This window comes from Dermacentor variabilis, chromosome 2, assembly GCF_050947875.1.
Source record: "Dermacentor variabilis isolate Ectoservices chromosome 2, ASM5094787v1, whole genome shotgun sequence".
Lineage (NCBI taxonomy): Eukaryota > Metazoa > Arthropoda > Arachnida > Ixodida > Ixodidae > Dermacentor > Dermacentor variabilis.
This window is the reverse complement of record NC_134569.1, coordinates 46050681-46067037: the sequence shown is the minus strand read 5'-3', so window position 1 is coordinate 46067037 and position 16357 is coordinate 46050681. Positions and strand designations below refer to the sequence as shown.

Sequence of the window (16357 nt, the reverse complement as noted above, 5' to 3'; positions counted from 1 at the left end):
GCGCGCAACCAATCGGAGACGTTTTGCTTCCGCCGGGGAGAAAAAGGGCAGGAAACGGCCTCGCGCGCGCTGCCGCCGGCTTCGTTTCCGTTCAGTCTCGGAAAACGAATGAGACGCCCATACGTTGTGCGTTCCCACGAAGAACGGGCAGCCTTAGAACAGAGGTGGCAAGAACTCGCCGGTGAAACTGCTCGCCAATCCAGCCGTTAGAGCCGCCCGAGCCCATGCAATCCGACAGCAATAAAAAGATCCCGAGCTGAGGGAGCGGGAGGCCGAAGCAATCTGCCTCCGTTACCTGTAGGTTACATAACCGTGACGAAGGTCAGGTCCACGCAGGCCAAGCTTCACTTATCCCCACTTTCCGGTAGGAGAAGGGTTGGTTTTTTTTTTCCTTACACCACGCCAATGCAAAGGACGTTGGCGTGCGTGATGATGATGATATGAGAATCGGGGCCCATTTGAAACGGTGTGGTTGCACATGCCATCAAGCTCACTATTTAAAACTTCCCAGCCCACTTAAATCGTGAAATATATTTACACAGTCAGCTACGCTATTCACAGTATAGAAATTTCGCTTCATTCCGTGCTATCCCTCTTTTTGCGTCGTCAATCTTTCAGCCGTCTTTCACTAATATCCGAAGTCTGAGTGTCTTTACAACCACACGCCTCGGTCACGCCTACTTCTTACGCATTCATCGCTGAATGAATACTCTGACAATCTAACAGAATATGCTCGATCGTTTCTGCACCGTTTCCAGACGCGATGCTGGGCTTGTCCTCATCTGAATTTTTTTCCTTTCTCAGACATCATGATGATGATTTCTAATGACGTTCCTTCTTGATCGGCTTGACGGCAAAACCGCCTTGACTGTTTATGTTTCCATATTGTTATCTAGTACTCTATCTGCTTTATCTCGTAGATACCTATGTCTGCGACAATGCCACGCCCAATCTCTGCCTTGTTTCTTTCTTTTTCTTTTTTTCAGCAACACCTCTAAACGTCTCTTGCTTATCGCGACCGCCGACCAGTTTACGCTCCCATAAGCTTAGAACACCAGCGTTCATTATGCGTCTGGCTGGGTGAACATCTTAGCATTCCATTACAATGTGATCCTATTACGAATATTTGCTCCTGCATGTTTTCATCCTCAGATAGCGAGCTCGGGTCTCAAAAATATTTGTGTTATCGCAAAATCTTTCTTTCTTGATTTATTGCTTGCCTTCCTTGCAAAACTCCGTGGACTTCATTGTTTCCATTCTTTCCTTCGAATTCGCCTTCTCTGTTCCTCTAAATTTCTTTCTGGTTACTCCGGTTTGTCTACTTGGGCTTGGACTTACTCTGCGCTTGGTTGCCCGAGCAAGACGACATATCACTGAGGACATATGCGAAGTGTGTCATGAAAGAAAACAGTACACAAGGAAAACCAAACAATGTCTTTACTTTCTTTTTACAAAGGCACTTTCGTCCGCCTTCGGGGTAGCGCAGCACGCGAAAATTTGAAACCGACCTCCTCTATCAACGACAGATTCTGGTTCACACAACCAAGCCTTTCCACGTCACAGCTTTTTGCCACCGCACCTCAACGCTGGTTGTGGAGTTACCAACGACAAGTGCAACCTTCAGTGAGTCGCGCGACACACACAAAAAAAAAGGTCGATAGTAAACACTGAGCAGCATGTCCCCTTGCAGCTGCATTTGGCGAGGAGGGCCCCCTATCCAATCGGAGTAATGAGTGACCTTCACAACCTGTTGTTTCACAAACAACCCTGCGATAATTCAGCAAGCCAGCAGAAAGCACGAATTCTGCAATGATTCCAAAGTTACCGCTAGGGTCGCGTCCGCCATGACGGCGCCGCTATTTTGTACATTATTCACGAACGACCAGACGTTCTCGCGTTGGACATATATGCTGTGCAGCCCCGTACGTCTTCGCTCATTTGTTCGTAACAGCATGCAGCAGAGCCAGCTGGCGGACCATCATCGAAACTTCTCGCGTTTCTTCTTTTTTTTCTTGCGCACTGAAGCAATACTTTAGGAATAAGTTAGGAATATTTCTAGGCGATACATTTGAGCACCAGACGCCTTGCCTATATTCTCGCTAGAAAGTCTCTCGTATAGGACCATAACAGTATACTCAAAATGTTGGCTCTAACACGTAGCGTGCGGGTCCTATGCAGCCCTCGAAGACCTGTGCGACCTACGTGGCCCTTTTGTGTCAAAGGCCGCCCCCCTTATTTCCCTTCGCGGGAACCTATCAGATGCGTAAGTGGCCTGGCACACGAGTTAAGTATGAAACCCCTGGACTGGCCGAGTTCCTACCTGGTTAACTAATCGAGAACAGTGCAAAGAGTCCGTAAGCTGCGGCGAGTCAAATCGTCCATTGAAGCAGACGACGGCACGAGCAATATGTCGGGCGCGAGGCCTAGTTGCGTTTGTTGGTGCGGGCATCGAGACCGCTGATGCCGGAATCGTCACCGGGTCCGAGTCCCTGCGGTGACGGCGACGGGCCGAAGCACTCCTGGAACTGGGCCCAGTAGTCTGTCGCGTCTACCCACGAGGCCGCCGAGCAGCCCGAGCGGCCGGCCTTGTGCATGCGTGCGTAGTCGTAGCACGTGACCTGGCCGTCGCCGTCGCAGTCGGTGCCCCACTTGTTCATGTAGTTGACCACCGCTGTCTCAGCGCAAACCTGATCCTTCAGGCACTTCTCGAAGTCTGCGCAGAGCAAGATGTCGCCGAGGATCAGTGCAAGCGAAGCTTGAAAGTTATTCAAGATAAAATAACCAAATAATCTAAGCTATATATATCGGAAAAGTTATCGGCACGTTGTGGGACTTGTAAGATCAGGCATATACTTATATATACTCACCCATCATATCAAATGTCGAACCACGGCCTCCTTTTTCCCCCACTTTACGACAGAGCTATCACCCTCCAGCACTGCAGGCTCAGGTTTAAAAAGCCGCTACTCGACGCTTCGTCTATCTTTACGACACAGCCGATGACACCAGTCAGCCATTCGTATCCTATCGTGGTACGTTCAAGACAGGTTAATCTATTACAGTAGCACATTAAGAAGCGCTCTGAAACTTGCGCAATGTTACGACCCACAAGTTCTTCAGAAAATCAGCACACCGAAGGAGGCTGGTTACCATGTCAAAGGTAAAAACAGACGGCGTCTGCCGCCCGTCTATACGCTTCCGGCAGGCAGGACAAGATAAGAAGCAAGAGAAAGGGGACTCACGGTCAAAGTTCCCAGGCTTTCCAGCATCGATCCAGTAGGCGTACGAGATCTGGTAGGGCCCGCAGAAGTACGAGTTGGGGCCGCCGTTGGTGCAGCCGATTTGCGTGTTGCACTTGGTGCTGGCCTGCGAACGACACGATTCGCGAATGAGAACGCCGTGGCCCGCAGTCTCCTACTCTAAGAGGAGTCTTACAGGCTGCGTGACTTATATGTGTACTTCCTGCATAACGACTTCTGGTCACGAAATATTGCGCCTCGGGTATGAAAAGTAAGAAGGCGGCCGGGCTTCGAAGGAGAAAGTTCCGAGAGTCGGCTGGCAGCCTCGACGTAAGCGTGCACTTCGCACCGAGGCAGCCCAGACTAACTTCGACGAAGCCTCGCCACCCGGGACTTGGAAATTGAGGAAATTGTTTAAATAGCATACCAGCCGAACGAAGTGCATGATCCGTCCCAAAACGTGTGGGCCTTAATTACACAACTGTCTCAGCGTGTGGCGCTTCAAGTGTCTTTTTGTTTTAGGAACTGTACTCGAAGACATGATATGATCAAGCGGTGCGTCAGTAAGTCACCAGAATGGATGTGACGGCAGATATACGAAAGCTACAGCGTCGTTTGACATAATACAGTGACTAAACGGACTCCGCGGATGGCGAAAGACGTGCGAAAGACACACACTAGGCATCGTAAACAAGTTTACACCTGAAAAGTATCCTGTTGCGGTCACGTGGTTGATAGAAAAGCGCAATCAGGTGCAAGCGAAGCTTGAAAGTTATTCAAGATAAAATAACCAAATAATCTAAGCTATATATATCGGAAAAGTTATCGGCACGTTGTGGGACTTGTAAGATCAGGCATATACTTATATATACTCACCCATCATATCAAATGTCGAACCACGGCCTCCTTTTTCCCCCACTTTACGACAGAGCTAGCATTCGAGATATGCGGTAGCAAATCTCGAATTCCTTATGGGACAAGCCTGGTTGTAAGGCCAGAACTATGAAGTCGTGCCCTTTCGCACGGTCGGCAGCCTCCCGGGCGTTTCCTCCTCTGGCGAATATGACACGCCACTGATTAAATAGTTAACTTGAGTTATCGTCAATCCACGTTTGATTTATTATTTATTTGATCGGTGCTGATGATTTACGCAAAAAATTCTAAATCACGTTTTTTAGCGCTGGTAGTTGTGGTTTCAGGTTAACTGCACTAACGACTGAGTGGACGTGTCAAATTAACGCTTAGGAAGGCACGAGAGAGGAGCCCGGCTGCATACATGCCCCCTGCATGACGCGTAACCGCGCTACGAAAAAATGCAGCGTTGAAGGTTGTTGACTAGACCAATATTGCGTCCCGACGCACAATTCCTGTGTGTATTTTTCGAGACCTGTGTTTATCACAGGTCTCGAAAACTAAACTAAACGAAAACGATAACTAGCCGATGGGCTTCTTTTCTCATTCAATTTTACGATTATCGCAAGTCCCCTAAATATGTTATTTAAAGCTTAATTCTCTCGCTACTCGTACGTCTTCGTCCATATGCCATGCTACCGATGGTTCCCACGGCTTGACGGAGCTGCCAAGGACTCCAAGTAGCAAACAAAACGTTAATTAGTCGGTTAATAGTAACGGTTAATCGGTTAATAGTAACAAAAGGTTAATTAGTAAAATTTAGCGATTTCTCTCTTCATTATATTAACCACACATATACTGATGATCGTCGCCTCAGATAAAGTGCCGCCGAAAGATGTCGACCCTCAGTCTCTACTGAGCTGTGTTAAAGAACTAGAACTGAAAGGGCCGCTAAAAGAAAATATGAAGTCTATCTAGCTCAACAGATTATTCTTCTGGATGTCTATCATCGTTTTCTTGGTGCCAATATATCCCTTCGTCGCGTATAAGATTGCTGCCGAAGGTCCCGGTGCTGCTCCTCAATTCACCCCCCCCCCCTGCTCCCACCGAGCCAGAACGGACGAGTTGGCGTAATCTTCACGTGACTTTCCTCAATGCCACTCTATGTGAATCAGCCAGTGCCGACGTTACATAAGAGGCACCATGTTCCACAAGTGGTGGCGTCACTCCGATCCTTCATTTGCGTCATTTTCTCGTTTACAAAAGCTCTGTTCTCGCTAGAAATTACGGATTCGTTAGAAGCATAACCTTTCAGCCTAGTTCTACTTAATATTTTCCTTTGTGTCCCCCTTCAAGCTCTTCCCTGATACATTGTATACGACTCCCTTCTTTCTGTGTTTATAATCATGAGTCATAATTTTTACAGAATATAGCTGTTGTTGGTTCTTGCTACGGGGCTTCACGTTCGTTGTGTGTCCGCGTGTCCGATATGACTCCTTGTCCGGGCCTTTAGAGCGATTTTAATGTCGACAGCCTTAGTGACGCTACGAGAAGAAAAAAATGAATGGCAGCGTCGTGCCAACGTCGTTTTCAAAGTACGGCATTAAAGTCATCCAACGTAAAAGCGAATGCCTTTAAGTTAGCAAAGCGCTGATACGGGTAGTAACTGTTTCTTGTGTAGGTGACGCAGTTTCTGAACGATAGCGCAGCACTGTCGTTCTTTTTTTCGTCACTTGAACCCAATGCAAAGCAGCACATATACCATGCTAATTCTTTGTCTTTCCCTTTATGAGTTGTCTCTGAGTGATCAAGCAATTTTTATTTAAGCGGGTTTGGCGCCGTGACTCCTTTCGTCTGGCTCCTTGGCGATACGGAGGAAACGCTAGCGAGCTCAGCTTGCTGTTGTCTGTGGCCGAAGGTCCAATCATCTCACGTGGCAGTTTTCCTTTGATAACTGAGGCCTCGGCCACTGACAAGTATACAAACAGAACAGTTCAAGGCACACACCCCTGTCACCACACGCGACAAGGAAAACATGGCCGATTTTGCTAAAAGACATATGCGCTAGTTCGAGGAAGTAACAATCCTTTGACGACTCTGTGATGCGTACACCGAGATACATGTTTGCGCAGACGCATAATGACAGCTACTGTTGAGCGTGCTTGCACAACCTTAGGTGAAGCTGTCAGTTTGTCTGAAAGGTAGCTCTTTGTTCGCATGTCGCGCTTAAGGTGGCTCTAATGGGAGTGTACACTTTCAAAGTCTTAGGCTGCATTTTCTTAAGTGAATGTAACAACGGTTGTCTCATATTTTCATTGCTTTTATTGAACCTAAAGATTACGCTATAGCCGAAGCAAATACTTCGTAATAGCACTAAAAATTACGTTTTGCACGTGCTAATTAAAAGTAGCTGCAGCACCTGCATAAGTCAATGTAAACTTCGGATTCGGCTTGAAGAAATCGATCTACCACAATCACTGCGCTGTTGCTTCTACTTGGAAGTTACCTGCAACATTGTGAAGATATGCCTCTTTAATATGTCTTTTCGTGATCATGAAAGTGCGCGAACGTTTCATGACCGTCTGTCGTTCATGCACTTTACAAATCAATGTAATCAACGGCGGCCTCCAGTCAAGTATACCATTCAGCGAAGAAATACAGCTGTATCGAAACCATATGTAACATATTTGCGACGCACTTTGGAACTTGTCGATGCGCTTTTCTAAATAAACCAAGTGGCCACGTGCAAGCTATAGTTAGGGATAAAGTACGTTTCTCGGGGTTAAATTATTTAATGTGACAATGATGGGAAAAGCCTGCGATCGTAAGAAAATAAAAATAAAAAGCAGGGTACGGTGTACGTAATACCGCGCTCTCTTTTTCTATCAACTGTAGATGAAGAATAGGTGCTACGTTTCCATCTAACGCATGAACACTATCCATCGATATGAAACTAAGTAATTTACTAATTTATTTTAGGGCTTTCTTCTGATACTATAGCACTTAGCAAGAACCTACAGATTGGTACAAACTATAAATGCAAAGCAAGGCTTCGGCCACCATACAGCTAACGGCACAACGAGGAACCCAGTGTCCGTTCAGACTCATTGCTTCAGGACAACGCCTTCGGTTTCACTGTAATTTGAAGGCGAGCAATCGATATCTTGTCGTAATATTCGGGCTGCCCCCCTTTCGTGGGTGGACTTCCTGCATGCAAGGGACAGATCGTACAAAAGAGCCGGCACTTACGTAGCAGATGCAGTTGAGGCACTTGCGTGTCGGGTCGTCGTTGACTTGGGCATTGGACCCTGCGCGATCGAAGACACATTAGACAGATCATGCATGAAAATGTGCCCGTGTTCATGCCACTGCCACTAACTGTAATTGGATACCAGAAGATGCCGAGGTATCCTATACATTTTTCGGTTGTGCGCGTTGGCCATTGCCATATTCCTTCATACTCTTCCTTATTTCCCCGCGAACATTTTGGTTAATATTAATCAATTGTCTGCAACATTGCCGTTCTTGTCGAATGCGAAATTCTATAGCACGATGTCACTGCACCAGCCAATTGTACTTTCAGTAAGCGATTGCCTGGGGATGTTCATGCCTATCAGATATAGCTTGGAATGCTACCTGGAGCAAGAAACCTTCTCAAGGTCATATGCCTTTTAACTCTTGCTTCACTTTCTTTTGTATTTTAAAAAGAAAGAATAAACTTCTTCTTTACAGATGGCACCGGCTTCTCTTTCTTACGTATAAGCAACGCATATGAGCGAAAGAAGAAGGAAATAAACAAAACCCCATTTCATAACTATACGATATACGAACAACCGGCCAATTTCTCGATTTGCCAGAAACAGGAAGAACCATTTGTTTGTGGAATTAAAGTGCCCTCACCATCAATTCTATGCGCTGATTTTTTTCTTTTTTTTAATCAGAAGCGGTGTGGGCGATGTTTCATGAACGACTTGTCCTTGCCCCAAGTTAAAGCAGTACACCTGAAAAGCTTGAACATGCATGTCAAGGACAGAGATAGAAGCGCTTACATACGGTTTTGGGACGGAACTTTGTGTCGGTGCTTATTTTTTGTGCATCAATGCTCCTTAATTCGCGGTCAACTTCCTGTGGCAAGGAAAAGAAAGCTACACGGAGACAAAGCGCGCACAATTAACAGCGCTCCTAAAAAAAAAATCCTATTCTCATCCACATTAATTTAAGTTGGGGAAGAGAAAAAACAAACATACTTCTTGCAACAGCAAAGCAAGACAAAATGCACCACTTAGTGTTAAACTTGACTCATTTTTTTTTGGCTTTCTCATTCGAGTTTGGGCAAACGCGAAACCGTCGCCCGTGGAAGCTAAGCTGACTCGTTCTAAGAAACATTAGGAAACCAAAAGCGCTGTCAAGATATGCCGGACTATTCGAGGCAGTAACACGTGTTCAGAAAGAAGCTCCGCCCCCGTAGGTTTCTCTTCGTTGCCACATACGGTAGTCCGCTCAATGCATCTTCTGCTTATACACGATGACGTGTACGTACTCAGTTTCGTTTCAGTCACTCTCGAAAGCATTTTCCCAACTGCCCCTATAGGTAAGAGGGGGCTTACACGGCTAAAAAACGTTTCACCCTTTAAGTTAATCTTGTCCTTCCAATCATCATGTTTTACGTTCATTTCCTTTCTTTAACGTCGCGCTCCCGGTACTCTCTTGTCAAAACGACCAAGCGCGTAGTTTCTTATAATTACTTGGAGGAAAACTGGCGCTGCCATGCTGTTGCATGCATACGAGGATGCCAGAATGTAGTGGCTTCGGACTGGCATCTTTCCCGGGCTGCCAAGACACCGCGAAGTCGCGTCTGGCTAGCGGGGTTCCGTCTGTCACATGTGATCCACTCTGCTAAATCAGCGGGCAACGTCCCAATGTTTATTTATTATTATGCGTTACTATGTTTCTATCAAATCATGAGAACCCGTTCCGGGTTGTGCAGTTACGTCACAATTACCTCAAACGTGAACAGTACCAGCTGCCATCGAAGTTGGAAGAGAAAACTACAAGATCTGAGCTCACTGTGCGTGTTAGTTTCAATCGTCTGTTCTTGTTTCATTCGCTTTGTTACACTCAAAGTGAGCGAACAATAACGAAAGATGTATTAAGGGCGAACAACGAATTTATATGATGATTTCGTTCGAATAAAAGATTATATGTATGGGAATGACTGCTTTTTAAGCCAAACCACGTTCGAGACAAACACACGCACATCCCGCGGCACTCCCAACAACAACACCCGCTATTAAGGGTATGCGAATATTGATTTTTAAAGCCGAATCGAATGCGAATCGAATATCTTTCGAATAGCTTTCCAATAATAAGAAACCTTCTTATACAGTTTTCGAGTTCCACGTTTTATTATAAACGAACAACAATAAATTTTAACCCACAGCAAAAGATCATCAGAACGTTATGCTATGAAACTCAATTGTGCTATTTTGTCGCCATCTGGTAATGCAACCATTTAATGCAGCCATGCATTAAATTTAACAATATATGTAACCAAACGGCGGCTTCGTTAGTGAACTCGAAAATACGAGAGTACCGTCGAGAGCACGGTGAACAAATAGATACACCAAGCTACCGATTTCATGATGATGATATCAGATTGGTAGCATATAAAGTTAGGTGTCACGCGAGCTTAGCAACATCTCCGCCTTGTGGTGGATATTGTGCCCAAATGGTCATAAATTCTTGAGCTACGCTTTAGATCCGGGTGTTCCAAGAGTAAAAAATAAGAAAAATGAAGCCCTCGATATCTAAGTTTTCGATTTTTTTTCTTTTTTTTTTTGTGCTTGCACACTGGCGCTGATTATTCGAAAACTATACCAAAAATATTCTAGGTTTAGCGTTATGGCTACCGAATTGAATAGAAATATATTCGATTCGCTTTTCAATATTTTCGAATATTCGCACACCCCTACGCTAATCGCATGAACGGTGGCACCAAGTTTTTCTGTCTATAAGTATTCTTGCAAGGAGCTTTATGGGCATGGTGGCGTGTCAGCGTGTATCTGCGTGGCCTAGCGTTCCTGAGAGCATAGTAGCTAGCGCACAGTACTTAGTAAAATAAATCTATAAGCAATGTTACGGTTGCGTAAAGATGTATTAAAATTCTGTTATTCGTTTTTCATCACCTCGTCTTCCCAGCTGAACCCTTTCCGATGATCAACCTGGTTCGAGCTCCAAGCAGACGCAGTCGAAGGTCGCAAAACCCCGTGCCCGTAACAACTGGTGGCAGCCTTAACAACAATATTGATGAGGGTCATTGGTGGGAGACAGGATTATTTAGATTGTATGGTTTGAACTGCGACATTATGCGGGAAGGCTAATAGCCGATTGAGAACAATTGTTTGGGAAAACAATTTTAACGTCAACTGTGTGGGGCCTCATCGGCCTCCAAGCTGCTCATGAGCTGTTATAAAGGGGGTGATGATGTTGCCTTTGCTGCTGCTGCTGCTGCTGATGATGATGATGATGATAATGATGATGATGATTGTGGTGGTGGTGGTTGTCGTGGTGGTGGTGGTTTGGGTGGGTGGTGGCAGCGGCATGGTGCTTTTCCTTTGTATCAACACGTTACACAGCCGCATTACGTTGTAGTATGTGTTAGTCACTAAAATCCACCATTTCATTGCTACACTGACAAGCAATGTATTTCTTGCTGCCGTGTATTAAGAGATCGTGCTTTTAACCGTTCTGTTGGCGGGGGATAAACCGTCATTTCAACTTCACAGCTGCACAGGTCCTCTGACATTGTAGACAATTTGTTACCTTCAGCGCTTGTCTTGTACCCCAGCCATAGTCGTCATTTCTAAGGCGTGCATTTCGTGTCTTTCGACCACGGCGGCCGCTTTCCGACGGGGCCGAAATGCAAAAGCGCCAGTGTACTGTTCATTAGTTTCAAGTCACAGAACTCCAGGTGGTCGAAATGAATCCGGAATCTCCAACTAAGGCGTGCCTCATAATCATATCTTGGGTCTGGCCCGTGAAACCTCAGTATTGCAAAAAAATTCCTTTCTTTAACGCCGCGCTCACAGTACTTTCAGGTCATAAACGGCAACGAGTATCAGCATAATTTATCGTTCCCGACAGGAAACTAGCGAGCGTAGAGTGGTACGCAAAGGAAGAGCAGGCAAGATTGAGTATTATTATTTCTGGGTGACAAGTCACAGAGGATATATGCACTGGGCTGCCTTACATAGGAGCTCAAAAGTCATACGTTCCAAATTTCACTTCCTGTGTCCATGCGGTTGTATATACACCCTGCAACTAACACTCGGGAGATTACAATCCTAAGACGCGAGAGACTACGATCCTGTAGCCGTTATCATGCCGAGGTGCCGGTGCAGCACAATCCTGCAAGTCACATATCCTCCACAGCTGTCCAACTGCTTTCGATAAGAGGTGCTGGGACTTGTACTTGTAGAAGACGAGAAACCCAAGCGATGGCTCAAAGCCGCCTCGGTAGGAGATAGCATCTCCGCACGACGTTCGCTGTGGGAATCTATCGCCAATTCGCGCCGCATTGCTCAAAATAGAACTCGCCGGTTGGTTGCAGTGCTACCACGTTCCGCGTCGAGATTCCATCTCTTGCCAGAGCAGAACGTTTCTTGCTTTTGCTTGATGTGCTTCAATCGCGTTCCGTAACTATGTTACTAATATGCTTCTAATTTGCTTTAAACCATAAAAGCCCCCCCCCCCCCCCATAAGCTTTCTATTATAAAACACACTCTGGGAGCTGTCGGAGGCTGTAAATTTTTTTTATTTGCATCTTCCTTCGCACAAGGTTTAAAATGCATAATACATGTCTTCTGCTAAGCACGCGTCCCTCAAAAGTGACACCTATACTATAGTCGGATACAACTTTAGAATAAAGGGGAGGCCCCGCCCAGATGACCGAAGCGCGACAGCTGATTGCCTCCGCGACTAAAATAGTGCCGCTCGAAAAATCGTGCTCCTGAAACGCGTAATTCTCGGCGTAAATAAAGACTTTTGTATTTTGATGACTGGTTTAGTAGAACTGTCATGTGCTAGAGCACATGCCGGATAGCGACCGAAAAATAACCCCGTGCCTTTTACGACACTGCCCATCGTGTGCTCTTTAGCTCCGCTGCAAGTGACAAAAGTAGAAAGAGCAGCTCTGCAAGGCTTTTGCGCTTGTTCACATGTGCACGGTGTATCTACTACTCGTTTTCCAAGCTTAATATGAATCAGTTGCTATTGAAAAAGCACTTATATAAAACAATGCATTTATCGCAATCATTACAAACCAGGGGCGAGAATACGGTCGAGGCAGGAAGGTACAAAAATGCTTCATTCATCATTTTAAATAAACACTCTTGGTTTTAAATAGCATAAAATTTATATTTTTTTGGTTTTGTGTTTTCACAATTTCACAGCACGCATTCTACAGCTTCCGCGTGCAGTGAGCACTGGTGGACTGCAATCAATCGACGATGCTACACATTTAACGCTCGAACACCGTCGCTAGATGCTCGGCTATCTCACTGCTGACAATGATCGTTCAAGCTAAGTTGACGGCAACAAATCTTTGCATTGAAGGCTTCTTCTGCAAATATTTTCTGTTGAGACACTCGTAGGTTTGTTTCATGCGCACACACTTTTCCGATTTCTCCTGAGAATTGTTTTGCTCCATCACTTCACCCCGTCCGACCAAGAACGCAGCGACACAGTACACGAACACACCCGCCGCAAACAGTAGGCACCAGTCATTGGAAAACTTTTCTCGTCGTAACTTCACTCTGGAGCGAAATAAAACAAAATGGAACAAACACGCAGGATGTGTGTTCGTAGCGGTCGCCGCGGGATCCTGTTTTCAGGCAAAGCGTCGCGCAGCGGCAGCGATGCTCGCTGCAATGTTCCTTCGCCGGATCACGGCATCAGAATAAACGCACGCGGCACAAATGCCGCATTGTAAGCTCGCAGTAATATTTCCGGCATGATAGACCATCAAAAACAGTTCTGGAATTCACTCTGACGAGGGGCTGAAGCACATAGCTGGCGCGACCTCGCCCATTTCGAAGCGCGGGCGGTCATCTTCTCCGTCGGCGGAGTCACCGGCCGTCCGGCTCATGACGTTAGTCCAGAGTGCGCGCCCATTGGTGGATGCTCGTGTGCCTCCGCCTCGGAGGAGCAAACGCCCCCTTTTTTCTAAAGTTCCATCCGACTATACGAATAGTAGAGTTCAACCACCCACGCCTTTAGTGGCAGCAGGTTTTGAATATTGCAGGAGTAGAAGACGTAACTATGTGATAAACATGCAAATGCATTAGTGATATCGCAAGAAAACCTCGTTCCGAAAGGAATAAAGCGATAGAAACCCCATACTGGCGCTGACTCGACCAAGATCGTTTGTTGTTACTGCATGTGCCAACAATGCTCATGTAGCTTGACAGCTCAAGGAATAAACACAATCAGTGCCGCAAAACAGGTTCAAAGGCTCTGACGAACAGTGTATTTTAATTCGTTAAATTCTGGGTTTTTTACGTGCCACAAACACCATATGGTTATGAGGCACGCCGTATAGTTGGAGTCTCCGGGTTAATTCTGACCATTTGGGGTTTCTTTAACGTGCACGCAATTCACGATACGCGGGTGTTTCTGCGGTTCGCCCCCATCGAAATGCCGTCGCCGAATCCGGGATTCGATCCCGAAACCTCGGGAGCATCGCAACACCAAAACCACTACGCCACGAAGGCGGGTGAACAGCGTATTTGTACTGAAGAAACGGAAATGCGCGAGATACCTCAAGAAGCTACGTCGACATTTTTTGGAGCTTAATGGAAAGAAATGCCAGCATAAGATGCAATTTACAATCAAATTATATATCCGAAAATTCGGCTCAAGCAAGTTCGTATTACCGGGAACCTACTGCATTGATGTATGCTAACAAGTAACGATGTAATCCAGATCACCACAGCACAACGCTTCGAGTTGCTTGACAGTTCGAGAAATAACCACAGTAAATCTTGTAAAACGCGCTCAAAGCTTCTGACGAATAGCATATTTATTGTAAAGTAAGAAAGAAGTGGAAATCTGTGATATATCCAAACGACTACATCGACGTTCGTTAGAGTTTAATAAACACCATCATGAGTTCTAATTAACAATCAAACGATACATCCGAAAGTTTGGCTTAACCGGGTTCGTCTTATCGGGAGCCTACTGCCTTGATACACGCTAATAAGGACAACGCTGAAATCCAGACTGGCACAAGGTAGCGTCCTTACGGCGCACGAACACGTCCGAAACAGCGCTCGCGTGCGCTGGAAAAACCTAGAGTTGTCCTGCCACGTTAAATGGGTAGATATCGCCCCTCGAGGTAAATCCACAACATACGCGCGTTTTACACGGCACGTACGTGTGACGAATTCTCTTTGGATGAATCCATTCCTTGTAAACCTTACTGCGCAGACAAGCGAGCCACCACGAGCTTTCGGTTCGACGATGAAGACGTCAAGCGCTCGCCAAGGTATACCCCTACATCAGCCCAAGCATAAAGCGCTTATTACGCGCGGCTTCACGTCGAAAGCACTCGTCATGCAGATTATCGGGCTTCGAAGGACACCGGGGAAAGGCGCTCAGACTGCCCGGGCGGGCGGTTCTCGATTCGCCGCGTAACACGGCCGGCGTGAGCGCGCCGCTTCGCCGCCGTCAAAACACGGACACCATCGCGGACGGGAAACTTTCGAAGCCACACGGTCCGCCCGCGGCCACTTCGACACAGCGGCCTAGTTTTGGAATGGACGCGAGCAACTTCGCGCCGAAGTGTGTAACACCGTCTAGGAGCACCGAAAACACGAAGCGACTCGCGTTCTAAGCTGCGGAGACGCCCTGTGTGAAATGGAACATATGTGCAGTAACCCGGAAACGATGAAACAACTTCGAACCTCGTTTTCCAATGCAAGCAAAGCCGCCCTATTGTCGAGGAATGTGCATTGCCGTTTGTTGTGGTCTCGACACAGACAAAAAGAAAAAACAAAATCAAGGGTCATATCCTCGATCGGTAACTTTCGGGAATACCGCTCTTCGTGCTCATTCACTGGCTAGGCCAACGTCAATCTGCCCATCGCTCCATAAGACGTCGTGCTAAGTCATTACGCCGCACGAATGTGAAAACGCCCCCGGGATGATCGACAGTGAATGCGGGTCCAGATGCAATTAATTAACGTTCTTAAACGCAAATCAGGCTGCAAAGGATGGCAGCGAGGGACAGTGGTAGGCACTTTAGTCAGACGTTTCCTCACGCACACACACCCGTTCCGGCCAGTCTATACACGTTCCTCCCACGCCTGGGCCGCGTTTCGAGCGAAGCGAAAGTGACAGCACGTGCAGTGCGCGCCCCGGCACGCAGGCACGCGCGCACTCACCGACTGCGAGGGCGTACAGCGCAAGGCAGGCGACGGCAGCGGTTCTCGGCGACATGCTTGCGGTGCGCGGGCTACCGTTGCTCTGGTTACTCCTCCGCGGTCCCGCGAGTGGCTTGTGTCTCGGCGGCAGCCGGAAGCGCTCGGCCTTCACCCACAAACCAGACGCGAGCGCGCATGCGTCCAGCGGGCCAAGCCAGCCGGCTGGCCAGACTTCTCCCAAGGTGAGCCGCTTCTTCCGTTGCCTCTCGCCGCGGGAGACGCGTCAAAAGAAGCGCTGCGCTGTCCCGTGCGCCGGTCAACACTGAGACAGTGACTCACAGACGCCGAAGCCAAAGCCGGCGTGGCATCGGCAAACGGTCCCTCTATCGAGACAAGAAAGAACGCCGATAGAATGAAACGACCCGCAGGGCCGCTTCGAAAGTGCGCGCCCTTCGGTACGCCACGCACGGCAGGGCACCAGTGCCAAGGACACGCATCATCGTCGATCCGGTTGCGTCAATCGCGCCGGTATGTAGTACGTGTGCAGCGCGGTCACCTTTATATTGCGACTTCGAAGAAGCCGTTGCCGCAATTCTGGAGAACGCCGCTGAAGCCGTCGGTGCGTGGCTGGTTCCGGTTCAATGTTTTCCCCCCCGACTTTCATCTCTCTCATCTTGAGTCTTTCCTTTGAACACTACAGTAACACGCGTATGTGGAAGCCGTTGCGCGAATTATGAAACGGGGCTGAAGTAGTCCTATGAGCCAGAAAAGGGGTTATTGCTGTCGCTTGTGGTATCATGATCTGGAACGGTGGCCGCAGCGACGAGCCGGCATATATTTCATGCA

The 16357-nt window shown here is 47.3% G+C and overlaps 1 protein-coding gene across 1 annotated transcript; it reads right to left on the bottom strand.

Annotated features, from left to right (window-relative positions):
• Positions 1–1421: 1421 nt before the first annotated feature.
• LOC142571758 (lysozyme-like) lies at positions 1422–15825 on the bottom strand. Its single transcript, XM_075680336.1, has 4 exons — positions 15533–15825; positions 7341–7399; positions 3243–3366; positions 1422–2713 (listed from the first exon to the last, which is right to left on the bottom strand). The coding sequence occupies exons 1-4, from the start codon at positions 15585–15587 to the stop codon at positions 2424–2426; spliced, it is 528 nt and encodes a 175-aa protein (XP_075536451.1). The 5' UTR covers positions 15588–15825; the 3' UTR covers positions 1422–2423.
• Between the last annotated feature and the right edge of the window lie 532 nt (positions 15826–16357).